Here is a 14,392-nt window from a genome sequence, read left to right on the forward strand (position 1 = left end):
TTGAATGCAATGTAGATGATACCTAAACTTAATTTAAAATTGAAACCAGGATGATATTTCATTCTCAAGTTATTGGGTTCCACACCCATTCATATCCTTGTGCATTGCGGAACATGTGGTCATGGCAATAGTCACATCTCATACATGTTAAAGATATTGAAACAAGGTTTTTTGCAAATGATAGCATGTAATTGTGTATAATCAATACTTGAAACTTTTTAATTCACTGATATATGGAAGTAACCTGTCCAGTGGCGCAAGTAAACACATCCACAACACCTGTGGGACTGCATAGCAGGACGTATACACGTATCTATATCAGCAAAAGGCTTAAACTAACTAACTCTAAGGGCTGTGCTATAAACAGTTAGTCTTGTAATACATGCTCTTTGTTAGCTGCATTGATTTCCCATTTGCAACCATCAGCACAATCACTTTCATATCACAGAAAAATCTTCAGCAGGCCACAACAAACATTCAACATGACAGAAAAGAAGCCCCCAAGTTGACAAGTGCATGAACAGGTTTTAGATTTATGATAATGTTAACGAGATTTCCTGGCCCCTTGGTGACTTTCTTCCATGGAAGATTTTCATCTGTGGTGGTCTCACTTCCATAGAGGGTCACTTTGCTTATTTTTCCTCAATTTGGCGGGTAAGCGAGTGGCTGGTACCTCTGTATGGCAATGGGGGAAGGCTACAAGATATTTGGGAGAGACCTTGTCCAGGGTACACTGATGAGCTTCATCCCACACATTGACTACGATGTGTGTGAGAAAGTAATGATACTGCCAACACTGTGAGCGATCTGGCAGTGTTGTGTTGTTCTTCTTCTGTAGGTCAGTGTTCATCATTTCCAGATCTTCAGTCCATATTTCAGCTCCATACAGTCATAACAGGATTTCTGAGTGTGCAGTCAGTGAACTTGTGCTTTTAATGTCTGCTACAAAAATGGAACAGCAGAACTGAAAGCAACGTTATGCAATAAAGTTTTGAGCTAAATTTGAGGAATCCAAGAGTGTGGCCTCTGAAAAGTTGAAACAGGCTTGTGGGGGACATTCCTTATCAAAAGCACAAGTTTTTCACTGGCACAAATCATTTTTGGAAGGATTGAGAACACGTTGAAGAACTTCAGTCAGAGAAACCTTCAATTCAAAAACGGATTTTTTTATATATATACACACACACACACACACACACACACACACACACACACACACACACACACACACACACAAAGATGTATCTAAAAACAAAGATGATGAGACTTACCAAACAAAAGCGCTGGCAGGTCGATAGACACACAAACAAACACAAACTTCAAGCTTTCGCAACAAACGGTTGCTTCGTCAGGAAAGAGGGAAGGAGAGGGAAAGACGAAAGGATGTGGGCTTTAAGGGAGAGGGTAAGGAGTCATTCCAATCCCGGGAGTGGAAAGACTTACCTTAGGGGGGGAAAAGGACAGGTATACACTCGCACACACACACACACATCCATCCGCATATGTATGTATGTTTGTATGTATGTTTGTGTTTGTTTGTGTGTCTATCGACCTGCCAGCGCTTTTGTTTGGTAAGTCTCATCATCTTTGTTTTTAGATATATTTTTCCCACGTGGAATGTTTCCCTCTATTATATATACAAAGATGATGTGACTTACCAAACGAAAGTGCTGGCAGGCTGATAGACACACAAACATACACACAAAATTCAAGCTTTCGCAACCAATGGTTGCTTCATCAGGAAAGAGGGAAGGAGAGGGATAGACGAAAGGATGTGGGTTTTAAGGGAGAGGGTAAGGTGTCATTCCAATCCCGGGAGCGGAAAGACTTACCTTAAGGGGGGAAAAAGGACAGGTATACACTCTCGCGCGCGCGCACACACACACACACACACACACACACACACACACACACACACACACACACACACACAATCCATCCGCACATACACAGACACAAGCAGACATTTGTAAAGGCAAAGAGAGACATAACAGGTTGATAGACACAGGTTGATAGACACAACCCGGAAGGTTTACACGATCAAAGGCAGAGCCACGTGTGAAAGCACCCACGTGATTTACCAACTGACCTGCCTACACCGTGAAGCTTTCTATGAGGGAATGACCAGCAACAAACTGTCCATTCGCATGAATGGACACAGGCAGACAATGTTTGTTGGTAATGAGGATCACCATGTGGCTAAACATGCTTGGTGCACGGCCAGCACATCTTGGCACAGTGTTACACCGTCAGGGTTATCTGGATACTTCCCACTAACACCAACCTGTCAGAACTCCGGAGATGGGAACTTGCCCTTCAGTATATCCTCTCTTCTCGTTATCTGCCAGGCCTCAACCTCCACTAATTTCAATTTGCCGCCGCTCATACCTCACCTGTCTCTCAACAACATCTTTGCCTCTGTACTTCCGCCTCGACTGACATCTCTGCCCAAACTCTTTGCCTTTACAAATGTCTGCTTGTGTGTGTGTATGTGTGGATGGATACGTGTGTATGTGCGAGTGTATACCTGTCCTTTTTGCCCCCTAAGGTAAGTCTTTCCGCTCCCAGGCTTGGAATGACTCCTTACCCTCTCCCTTAAAACCCACATCCTTTTGTCTTTCCCTCTCCTTCCCTCTTTCCTGATAAAGCAACTGTTGGTTGCGAAAGCTTGAATTTTGTGTGTTTGTGTGTCTATCAACCTGCCAGCACTTATCTCTCTGTGTGTGTGTGTGTGTGTGTGTGTGTGTGTGTGTGTAAATGGCAGGAAATTTATAATTACTATAACACAAAAGCAGGTGGAAATTAACATTCTGAACATAGAGAATCTGAAGGGGCAGACTGACAGAAAACTAATTCCAGAGTTGTAGAAGTGGGGTTATACTGTATGTACAGTCCACAATCCACTGAAGAGTGGCTGACAGATTAATTCATACCAATATTAATAGATTTTCTATCCCATTCTGTTTGTGCATTGAGTGAGAGAAAAAAACTACCTATGTGTGTGTCTCTACACACAACAATCTTTTGTCTTATTCTCCAGATCTTTATGTGTGATATACAATAGCAGATAGAATAGTAACTGTCTTCCTCAAATACAGTTTCTTTAAATTCACTCAAATGAGTTTCATTGAACTAAGTCATATTTCTCTCAAGAAGACCTCTTTAAGTTCCACAAGCATCTCTACTACACTTTGATTAAGGGTTATATCAACCTGTTACTATCGTACTGGTGCACTACCATGTTGTATGCAATTTCCTTCACAGATGCACTGCTCTTCCCAGATACTTTACAAAAAATCTAAGTCTTGCATTTGCCTTCCCTAATATCCCATTTTGTGTGTTCATCTCATTCATTTAATATCTGCGTATCAACTTGAATACTGATGTAATGTGGCATGCTCCACATGTTCACCTCCAATCTTGTGATTGGATCCTGTTTCTCTGCATTATCTTACATTTACGTACATTTCATAAAAGCTAGAACATAATACACGCAAAGCTCTGATGGGAGGTGGCACCTTCAATTATCATCATAGTGAAGAGGATGCAACAATGCACCCAAAACAAAAGGCTCTGCTGGCACTGCCATTCAGAGAACCACCAACAAGATCTAGATCCAGGGCACTGTAGCTGGTTCTAGTTAGAACTTCTGGATAAACAGCACGTCACTAATCAAGAAGAGGGAGCAATGCAACAACCTATGATATGTGTAGTGTAGCATTGTGGTTTGTGACGCTGGCTGGTGTGCTGCAGATTGAGAGTTCAAACCCAACCACCAGCAATTACCTTTTATTGAATATTTGTCATTCCCGGAAGGTCCTCAAAATTTTTTATGTTTGTAATATTAGTGTATTCTGGAATATTCGATATTTGCATAAATAGCAGAGCTCTCTATCTAGAAGTTTAGTTCTATTCTGACCATATTGTGGTATTTGTAACGAACATGCTTTCGGTGCTAAGTATTGTACTTCATTGACAAATCTGCTATTGGAGTTTGACTTTATTCTTGTTATGACACAACAACATTTCAGAAAAGTGTGCACAACAAGGTAAATATAAAAAAAATATTATTCGAAAATTTTTCATCAGGTTTCTTCTTCCTAAAGGTGGCCAGTTATGAGATTATACTGCAAGGCATATTTCACTCAACACCTTGTGAAACAAATGCCATTAAAATGGTAGAATGCACACTACGAACTATTCTGTAAAATGTTAATAAAGCTTGTTTTATTTAAAAAGCTTTAAGAGTTTTCACATAAAAATTTGGAGGCATTACTTTTCAGCACACCCTCGTATCTAATTAATACCTGCTTTCAGCTGCCTGCAATGATACTTTTATTCTCTCATCTACTGTACATATATCTTGTAAATGTAACCCTGGCAGTGACATTTTCCACCAATCACCAAATACCAGGTTTACCCAGGTTTGTAAGGGAGAACATACACCTGCTGGCAGTGGGTGTAACCTGCACCCACACTGCAGGATGAATGCAGAAGATAATTTTTACAATCATTCTAATACTGTGAGGTCCCTGGTGCAAAAGAGCAGTCTACAAGAACAAGTAAAATCTATGGCACTCAACTTTTGCATTTATGATTAGAGATTAATTACTGCTAACAGGTATGGTTACAATGTTTTTAATTGCATTTGAAACAAACAGTCATCAAAGCGACACATGACTTGTTTATATGCAGTATTCCACAAAAATAACCAAGCTGGTCACTAGTGACCTTTATATTCTCCTCGACAGTTATTCGATGCTAACTAAAGTGCAATGATAGATAACGTCCTTGCTTTTGGGTATGTATTCTGCTTGGAGCCAGGATGATCTGTATGGGAGACACTAACTTCCACCTTAGTTGAGCATGCTTCATAACCTCAGTTTGCAGAAGTGCTAGCAGGTGATCTCGTCAGAGTTCTGTTATAGGAATCCTGAAAGGAACCATAGGCTACTGCTTGCAAATTATCGACCCTTCAACGGTCACTATACATTCATGCAATGGGAAGTCAGAGCAAATGAGAGATGAAATACCACCACAATGGCACCAGCCAGACCAAATCTATAAAACTATTCAATGGCACAGGATTATCTTGAAGAATTGTCACAGAACCTACACACTGTTTTTTAACTGAACAACTGAGCTGCACAATTAGAATATATTTCCAAGCAGCAGAGAAATCAAAGTCTAAAATCACACCAGAACTCCCCTGTAGCATAAAGTCTACTGTGTATCAAAGTATCTCACATACTCGAGGGAGTCTTTTCCAATACATTATTCTCAAATTTTCTGTTACTGTCTAATTTGATGACAGGGTAACATATTTTTCAACCATACAGAAAAATGTATTTCATGCAACCCAGACATTCTTTACAACTTATATTTTATGCATCATCACATACCTGGAAAATCAGAACTTATCTTCTTGTTCAAGTTATCTTTATACTTGTTCCTGATTTTATAGTCAGACAGCGTCAAACCCAATCCCGCAATGGCATCAGTTAGGCATCTGTCAATTATTCTTAATATATTTTCTGGTGGTGTTGCCAACAACAAAAGGCATTCAATAAAACAGGCTGCCTAAAACCAACAAACAGATGGAACTCTGCAGCATTAGAACCTCTTACTGAATTTAATTTTAAAGATAAGATACACACACATACTGTAAAATTATCAGAATGCTTCCCCATCCCACCAAGAAAAGATTATGCTTGCAGCTTTAAGGTTCATGCTTGTCTTTACCAACACAGTTAACACTAACATGAGAAGATGTCACTTGATTTATACAGTGTACTTTCCACATTATATTACTTTAATTTCTGCACACGGATTTTTTTTTAAATTCCCCTTCCTCACCAAACCCAATGTTTTATCAATGATAAATTGAATGAATCAGGTAATTAAAAATTCACAAAACACAAAGACAAAAAACGATAAAATGTTTGAAAGAAGTGGGCTAAATTTCTATTACCAAGTGTTACTTTCATTTAAATCAAACTATGTGCACCACTACTTAATTTACGAAAACAGTGTTATGATGCAGTTAAGTCTTAACATTAAGTCTTAACACTTAACTACTCTAGCATGAAACAAATTCCAAAAATTATGAAAATTACTTAACATTTTGCAGAAGCATAAAGTAATATGTAACTAGCTCAATCTAGCTCTTAATGGGAAGATGGCTTTCCAACTGCAAATTATATAAATAAAACTGTAACCCATTAATGCACCTTATAATGGTTTAGGGACAAATTCTGATCTTGACAAGTTACAGATACATCATTTCTTCATTTACACTATCTCAGTCGAATTTTTAAAGTTGACAGAACTATTTCAAGCTTCACAACAGACTTTGTTCTGGATAGAAGATTCCATAAATGACATTTGAAACATCTAATTTCATACTCAATGCTGTTACATTCTACATTACTAGCAATGAAGAATGTAGAGTCATGCAATGTGTCATACAATTACAAATTATGAGGGTAAAGCTAAACCTGCATTCAGAGTTTAATTCATGAGAGTGCACTCTCTCTCCAATCGTGAACAGAACCATGCAGCTTGTAGATGCTGTCCAGTCAATCAACATGTCTTTAGACGTCATTTCAAGCTTTGCCCATGTACACATTGTCACTATATGACGAGAACATTCTATAACTACTGTCAGACACCCAACACTGAAGATTTGCCTTGTAGTGGTCGTCAATGATCAAACAAGACCAGCTAATGATCATTACCTACAAATTACGGATCTTGGACACTCCAAGGGGCATGAAACAGTGCTGTGTGTTGTCTTTCTGTTGTAAATGGGAGAGCTGTATCAACCTATACAGTACATGACCATCTTCATAAGATCAGTGCGGGCTCTTAAGTTTCCACTACAAAACAACAGTAAAAATCACACAGCGCTGTAAATACACTATGGCTGGCAAGGTAACAATTGGTACGGAACGTGAATCAATGGTATAGGGTTCTCTTCACCAACGAGTGCAGGATTTTTCTGATGATAATCGTAAATAAGTGTGGGGGTGGCATATATAAATACAAAACATGTAGACCCACTGGCTCTGCAGGCAGGGGGATCACAGTATCAAATGTTACTCAGCAGAAGATTTTACTTTAACAGATGGGTGCAAGTGTTTTATATTAGAGAAGAAAGTAACTTTTATATCTTCAAATTTAACACATATTTCGGACAACAACACATATAAGTCACTGAGTAAGTTGACCTGTGTACAAGTCGGCATTCGATTAAACACTGAGTCTCAGCCTAGCGGCCGCTGCTCGGCTGGCCGCTTAGGTGGCGCAGCTGCTGCGTGGCCGGCAGACAGCGCCACACATAGAGGACGTGCGTAATTGCGCGGCGGCACTTTGAATAATCGGCGAGTCACAACACTTTTCCCCCCTTTGAAATTGTTGCACTGGTCTTGATGGAGGTGTCCTGGAGATGGCAAACGTCCATAGGCGTTGTTTGACTCGCCGTAAAGTCTCGAGGAGGAGGCTTCCCGTACGGACGGAAGTGTCCCCGATGATAACGGGTTGAGATGACAGGAGACGTAGGGGTTGAATCTGCTGGGGCCCCCTGCACCAATCTGCCCGTTGCGGCAAGTCCAGTTGATATGACAGGAGACATGGGCGATGTGTCAGCGTCTGTTGGAGGAGGAGGCGAGTAGATGTACTCTGACAGAGGACGGTCCTCCGGTTCCTGCATGGGCACGTCTCCTGGTGGCGTCCGTTCTGGTGCTGGCATCGCGATGACGGTGAGAGGGCTGCGTTGTGAGTATTGAGAGATGCCAAGATCCCGAGCATCAGGTAGAGCCAAAGGTGGTGTGGCGGCATTCGGAACAGGCGTTGCTGGCACCCGAGGCCAAAGCTGGTCCGAATGACGCACTGCAACGCCCGTGTCTGTCTGGATTTCATACAGGCGTCTGCCACGGTGTCGTAAGATGCGGCCCGGGCTCCATTTTGGCCGCCTGCCATATCCCCACACCCAGACGAGGTCGTCGGTGGTGAACCGGCCAAGTGAAGGCACCCGCGGCCGTGAGGTGGGAGGCCGCAGAAGATGAAGTAGCGTGCGGGGCTGTCGGCCATGTAAGAGCTCAGCCGGGCTGTGATCGCCCATGGGGGTGAAACGGTAAGACGCCAGGAACTGGAGAAGCGCGTCATCAGCAGCAGAAGAAGTCAGAAGTTTCCACATCTGAGCCTTAAATGTGCGGACCAGTCGTTCAGCCACACCGTTGGATTGTGGATGGAACGGCGGGGCCGTGACATGCGTAACGCCGTGACGAGCACAAAAATCCACAAAGTTGGAAGAGGCAAATTGCGGACCATTATCAGTAACAAGAGTAGAGGGGAGGCCTTCCAAAGAAAAAATGCGGGCCAGAGCACTGGTGGTCGCCGCGGTGGTAGGCGACGTGCAACGGACAATGAAAGGAAAGTTAGAATAGGTGTCAATTACGAGGAGCCAATAAGTACCTATAAAGGGTCCCGCAAAGTCAGCATGAATGCGCTCCCAGGGCTTCTCAGGCGAAGGCCACGGTGACAAAGATGACTTCGGGGCAGCGGCCTGTGACGCACAAGGGCCGCAGGCAGCGACCATGTGTGCGATGTCAGAGTCCATGCCAGGCCAGTACACATGACGGCGTGCCAGAGATTTTGTGCGAGACACACCCCAGTGCCCCTGGTGAAGGAGGCGCAAGACCGAAGCATGCAAAGACGCAGGTACCACAACACGCGGCGAAGCATTGTCAGTGGAGAGGAGGATAACACCATCCCTAGCCGTGAGGCGGTAGCGCAAAGTGTAGTAGTTCCGCAACGGATCAGAAGTCTTAGCGGACTGGCGATCTGGCCAACCCTTCTGAATACCGCGTAAAACCCGCGAGAGGGTAGGGTCAGAACCCGTAGCAGCCGCCAGCCTGTCCCCAGTGATGGGGAACCCGTCCACAACCCGCTGCTCGGCAACATCCAGGTGGAAACACAACAGTTCGTCCCTATCGAATGCCTGATCAGGACCCATGGGAAGGCGAGACAAAGCATCAGCATTCGCATGTTGAGCCGTTGGCCGGAAGTGAATCTCTTAATTGAAACGGGACAAGTAAAGAGCCCAACGCTGGAGGCGGTGTGCAGCCTTGTCGGGAAGTGATGTTGTTGGATGAAACAAGGAAACAAGCAGTTTGTGATCCGTAACAAGATGAAATTTTGAGCCATAGAGCAAAACACCAAACTTATGAAGAGCATAAATGATGGCCAAAGCTTCTTTCTCAATTTGAGAATACTTTTGTTGGGCATCCGTGAGCATTTTGGAGGCATAAGCGATGGGTTGTTCCGAACCGTCAGAAAAACGGTGCGCAAGGACTGCACCGACCCCGTATTGAGAGGCGTCTGTGGCAAGAACAAGATGTTGGCCAGGTCGATAAGTAGCCAGGCACGGGGCCTGTTTCAGCATAGCCTTTAATTTCCGGAAAGCCGCGTCACATGACGCGGACCAGTGAAAAGGCACGTTTTTATGCAACAGGCGATGCAACGGCTGAGCCACCGATGCCGCAGACGGTAAAAACATGCTATTTTCCCCAAGAAAGTCTGCAGTTCCTTAACAGATGTAGGGCGAGGAAGGGCATCGATCGCAGCAACAGTGTGTTGAAGCGGACGAATACCATCCCGAGAGAGTTGAAACCCCAAGTACGCGATAGATGCCTGAAAAAATTGTGATTTCTGAAGATTACACTTAAGACCGGCAGTCTGTAAGACATTAAAAAGTGCGCGGAGATTTTGAAGATGTTCTTCAGTGGTGGAGCCAGTGACAACAATGTCGTCCATGTAATTGATACACCCCAGGACAGGGAGCAATAATTGTTCCAAGAATCGCTGAAAGAGAGCAGGGGCGCTAGCAACCCCGAATGGCAAGCGTTGGTATTGATAGAGGCCGAAAGGCGTGTTAAGGACCAGAAACTGCCGGGAAGCAGCGTCGAGAGGAAGTTGATGATAAGCTTCCGACAGGTCAATTTTAGAAAAATACTGTCCTCCAGCGAGTTTAGTGAACAGTTCTTCAGGGCGGGGCATAGGGTAAGTGTCGATGAGGCATTGAGCATTTACAGTGGCTTTGAAATCGCCACAGAGACGAATATCACCATTGGGCTTAGCAACTAAAACGACAGGAGAGGACCACTCACTGGAAGTGACAGGAAGCAAGACCCCTGAAGCAGTGAGACGATCCAACTCCCGTTTTACCCGATCACGAAGGGCCACAGGAATGGGCCGGGCCCGAAAAAACTTAGGCCGAGCAGCGGGTTTGAGCGTGATATGAGCTTCAAAGTCGTTTGCACGGCCTAACCCAGGAGAAAAAAGGGACGAAAATGTCGTCGACAAGGAATCCAATTGAGCATAAGGAATAGCGTCAGAGACAATATTGACAGAGTCATCTATGGAGAACCCAAAAACGCGAAAGGCATCGAAACCAAAAAGATTTTCTGCGGTGCTCTGGTCGACCACAAATATGGGAACAGTGCGAACGACAGATTTGTAAGAAACTTCAGCATTAAACTGTCCCAAGAGAGAAATCTTCTGTTTATTGTACGTCCGTAATTGCCGAGTGACAGGGGACAGGAGTGGAGAACCCAGCTGAAGATACGTCTGAGAATTAATTATAGTGGCAGCAGAACCGGTATCCACTTGCTTGCGAACATCTCGACCAAGGATTTGGACAGTGAGGAATAACTTCCCTGAAAGGGAAGAAGTGCAATTGACAGACAACACAGAATCAGAATCAGCATCATGTTCATGAACATCATGTATGCGGTCGGATTTACAAACGGAAGACACATGACCTTTCTTTTTGCAAGTGTGACACACAGCCCAACGTTGGGGACAATCCTAGCGTGAATGTTTCGTAAAACACCGCGGACATGAAGGAAGTTGCCGGGGATTTTGCTGCAGTTTCTTAGTGGGTTGTTTACGGCTAGGCCGAGGCTGCGCGTGGGAGCGCACTGCGGCCACGTCGGCTGGCGGGGACGCGCCGCACGCGTCGTCAACAGCGCACAGAGGTTGTATTTCCCCGACGTCACCCCACGCTTCTATTTGCGCCCCAACGGCGCGAGAAATTTCGAAAGACTGCGCAATGGAGAGAACTTCATCTAGAGTCGGATTCGCCAACTGAAGGGCACATTGTCGAACTTCTTTGTCGGGCGCCGACCGGATAATAGCATCCCATACCATGGAATCGGCATAGGATTCTTTGTGAACGTCAGTAACAAATTGACACTTTCGACTGAGGCCGTGAAGTTCAGCAGCCCCAGCGCGATAGGACTGATTTGGTTGTTTTTGACAACGATAAAAGGCAACACGAGAGGCTACCACATGCGTTTGCTTTTGAAAATAGACAGACAGAAGGGAGCACATTTCAGCAAAGGACACAGACGCAGGATCCTTCAAAGGAGCCAATTGCGACAACAACCGATACATTTGAGGTGAAATCCAGGAAAGGAACAGAGACTTACATGGTTGTTCGTCCGTGACATGAAATGCCAAGAAGTGCTGTCGAAGACGTTTTTCATAATCAGACCAGTCTTCCGCCGTCTCGTCGTAAGGTGGAAAAGGAGGTACAGCCAACGACGAGAATCGCCCCGCATTTGATGCCGCGACGAAATCGTGAATCGCCGCTGTTAGAAGCGTTTGCTGATCGCGAATCGCCGTCGTTAGAAGCGTTTGCTGTTCAAGGAGATTTTGCAAGAGCTGCTCGACAGTAGCCATGGAACCCTGCGAGTCAACGGTGAAAAGGAAAAGTCCACTACCTCGTCGCCAATTTTTATATCTTCAAATTTAACACATATTTCGGACAACAACACATATAAGTCACTGAGTAAGTTGACCTGTGTACAAGTCGGCATTCGATTAAACACTGAGTCTCAGTCTAGCGGCCGCTGCTCGGCTGGCCGCTTAGGTGGCGCAGCTGCTGCGTGGCTGGCAGACAGCGCCGCACGTAGAGGACGTGCGTAATTGCGCAGCGGCACTTTGAATAATCGGTGAGTCACAACAGTAACCTTCAGTGGAGATACAAAAACTGTTTGCTTACACTGAGGTGACGAAAGTCATGGGATACCTCCTAATATTGTATTGGTCCTCCTTTTGCCCAGCATAGTTGAGCAACTTGACGTGGCATGGACTCAACAAGTCATTGGAAGTTCCCCACAGAAACATTGAGCCATGCTGCCTCCATAGCCATTCATAATTGCAAGTGCCTTGTTGACAAAACTTAGGTCCATGTCTACATGGGGTCTGCGCCACACTAACTCTACCAACAGCTCTTACCAACTGAAATCCACACTCATCTGACCAAGCCACAGCTTTCCAGTCATCTAGAGTCCAGCCAACATAGCCACAAACCTAGGAGAGGCACTGCAGGTGATGATGTGCTGTTAGCAAAGGCACTTGCATTGCTTGTCTGCTGCCATAGCCCGTTAACACCAAATTTCATGGCACTGTCCTAATGGATATATTTGTCATATGTCTCACATTGATTTTTCTAGTTATTTAATGTAGTGTTGCTTGTCTGTTAGCACTGATAACTCTATGCAAACACCGCTGCCTTTGGTCATTAACTGAAGGTCAACAGCCACTGTGTTTTCTATGGTGAAAGGTAATTCCTGAAATTTGGTATTCTTGACACAGCAGATCTCTGAATATTAAATTACCTACTGCTTTCTGAAATGGAATGTCCTATGCGTCCAGCTCCAATACCATTACACATTCATGTGGTCACCATCGCGTCGTAAACTTTTTCATGTGAATTGCCTGAGTACAAATGACAGCTCAGACAATGCACTGCACTTTTATACCTTGTGTACACGATACTACCAACATCTGTATATGTGTATATCGCTATCCCATGATTTTTCTCACCTCTGTTTAGATCCACTCTTTGTGTGTTCAAAAAAGTTCTAGCTATCACTTGCAGTAATTAACTAGATTATCTAGGTCAGGTCAATCTAGTATGCGGGATCATGCTTTCTTGATTCAATTTCTACCAGTAACCACCATTTCCATGTTAATTAGTACACACCACAAACTGCTGCCATGAACCCAAATCAATTTTCTGCTGTTACATTTACTTCAAATATCTTAAGTCTCATCACAATCTTTCTCTGGCGTGATTTCACTATTCCGTCACCTCCACTTCACATCTTAAAGCTCTCATCTTCTCTAGAGGTATTGTTTAAAATGTCTGCAATATGCATTTATCACTAAATTTACATTTATTATGTAACTACAGAGTTGTTGGTGACTGAATACAGTATCAAGAGCTTATATAAACATATAGAAGGAAAACCTGGAATGAACTTTGTAGGCAGCAGTACACTTCAAATTCAGATATGATAAGCAGATAAAAATTGCACAATCTTAACACTTTCAAAAAATTTAAAAGAATAGCAGCCTGATGGTAAGGCTCCTCACAACTGCTTAATACATCCAAAAATTCTAGATTATCCCAATAATATAAAACTGAAGCAGACTTCAACTCCAGGGTTGGTTATGATACCACAGTGTTTTACTAGACCTAGTCCCCTTGCCTTCTTTCAACCTAGAACTGTTTACCAGCCAGTTATAAGAGGGCCTGTAGTTTAAAGTGGGCACCTAACTATGAGAAACTACACTCCTGGAAATGGAAAAAAGAACACATTGACACCGGTGTGTCAGACCCACCATACTTGCTCCGGACACTGGGAGAGGGCTGTACAAGCAATGATCACACGCACGGCACAGCGGACACACCAGGAACCGCGGTGTTGGCCGTCGAATGGCGCTAGCTGCGCAGCATTTGTGCACCGCCGCCGTCAGTGTCAGCCAGTTTGCCGTGGCATACGAAGCTCCATCGCAGTCTTTAACACTGGTAGCATGCCGCGACAGCGTGGACGTGAACCGTATGTGCAGTTGACGGACTTTGAGCGAGGGCATATAGTGGGCATGCGGGAGGCCGGGTGGACGTACCGCCGAATTGCTCAACACGTGGGGCGTGAGGTCTCCACAGTACATCGATGTTGTCGCCAGTGGTCGGCGGAAGGTGCACGTGCCCGTCGACCTGGGACCGGACCGCAGCGACGCACGGATGCACGCCAAGACCGTAGGATCCTACGCAGTGCCGTAGGGGACCGCACCGCCACTTCCCAGCAAATTAGGGACACTGTTGCTCCTGGGGTATCGGCGAGGACCATTCGCAACCGTCTCCATGAAGCTGGGCTACGGTCCCGCACACCGTTAGGCCGTCTTCCGCTCGCGCCCCAACATCGTGCAGCCCGCCTCCAGTGGTGTCGCGACAGGCGTGAATGGAGGGACGAATGGAGACGTGTCATCTTCAGCAATGAGAGTCGCTTCTGCCTTGGTGCCAATGATGGTCGTATGT

General features: G+C 44.6%; 1 protein-coding gene across 2 annotated transcripts in view; it reads right to left on the minus strand.

Annotated features, from left to right (window-relative positions):
* LOC126183321 (terminal uridylyltransferase 4-like) overlaps window positions 1-14,392 on the minus strand; it is a 209,638-nt gene that overhangs the window by 93,725 nt on the left and 101,521 nt on the right. For both annotated transcript variants that reach the window (XM_049925180.1, XM_049925179.1), the window contains one exon: window positions 5,403-5,580. In XM_049925180.1, the coding sequence (XP_049781137.1) occupies window positions 5,403-5,580 (178 nt within the window). The remainder of the gene's footprint in view (window positions 1-5,402; window positions 5,581-14,392) is intronic.

The sequence above is a fragment of the Schistocerca cancellata genome, chromosome 4 (assembly GCF_023864275.1).
Source record: "Schistocerca cancellata isolate TAMUIC-IGC-003103 chromosome 4, iqSchCanc2.1, whole genome shotgun sequence".
NCBI classification, from domain to species: Eukaryota; Metazoa; Arthropoda; class Insecta; order Orthoptera; family Acrididae; genus Schistocerca; species Schistocerca cancellata.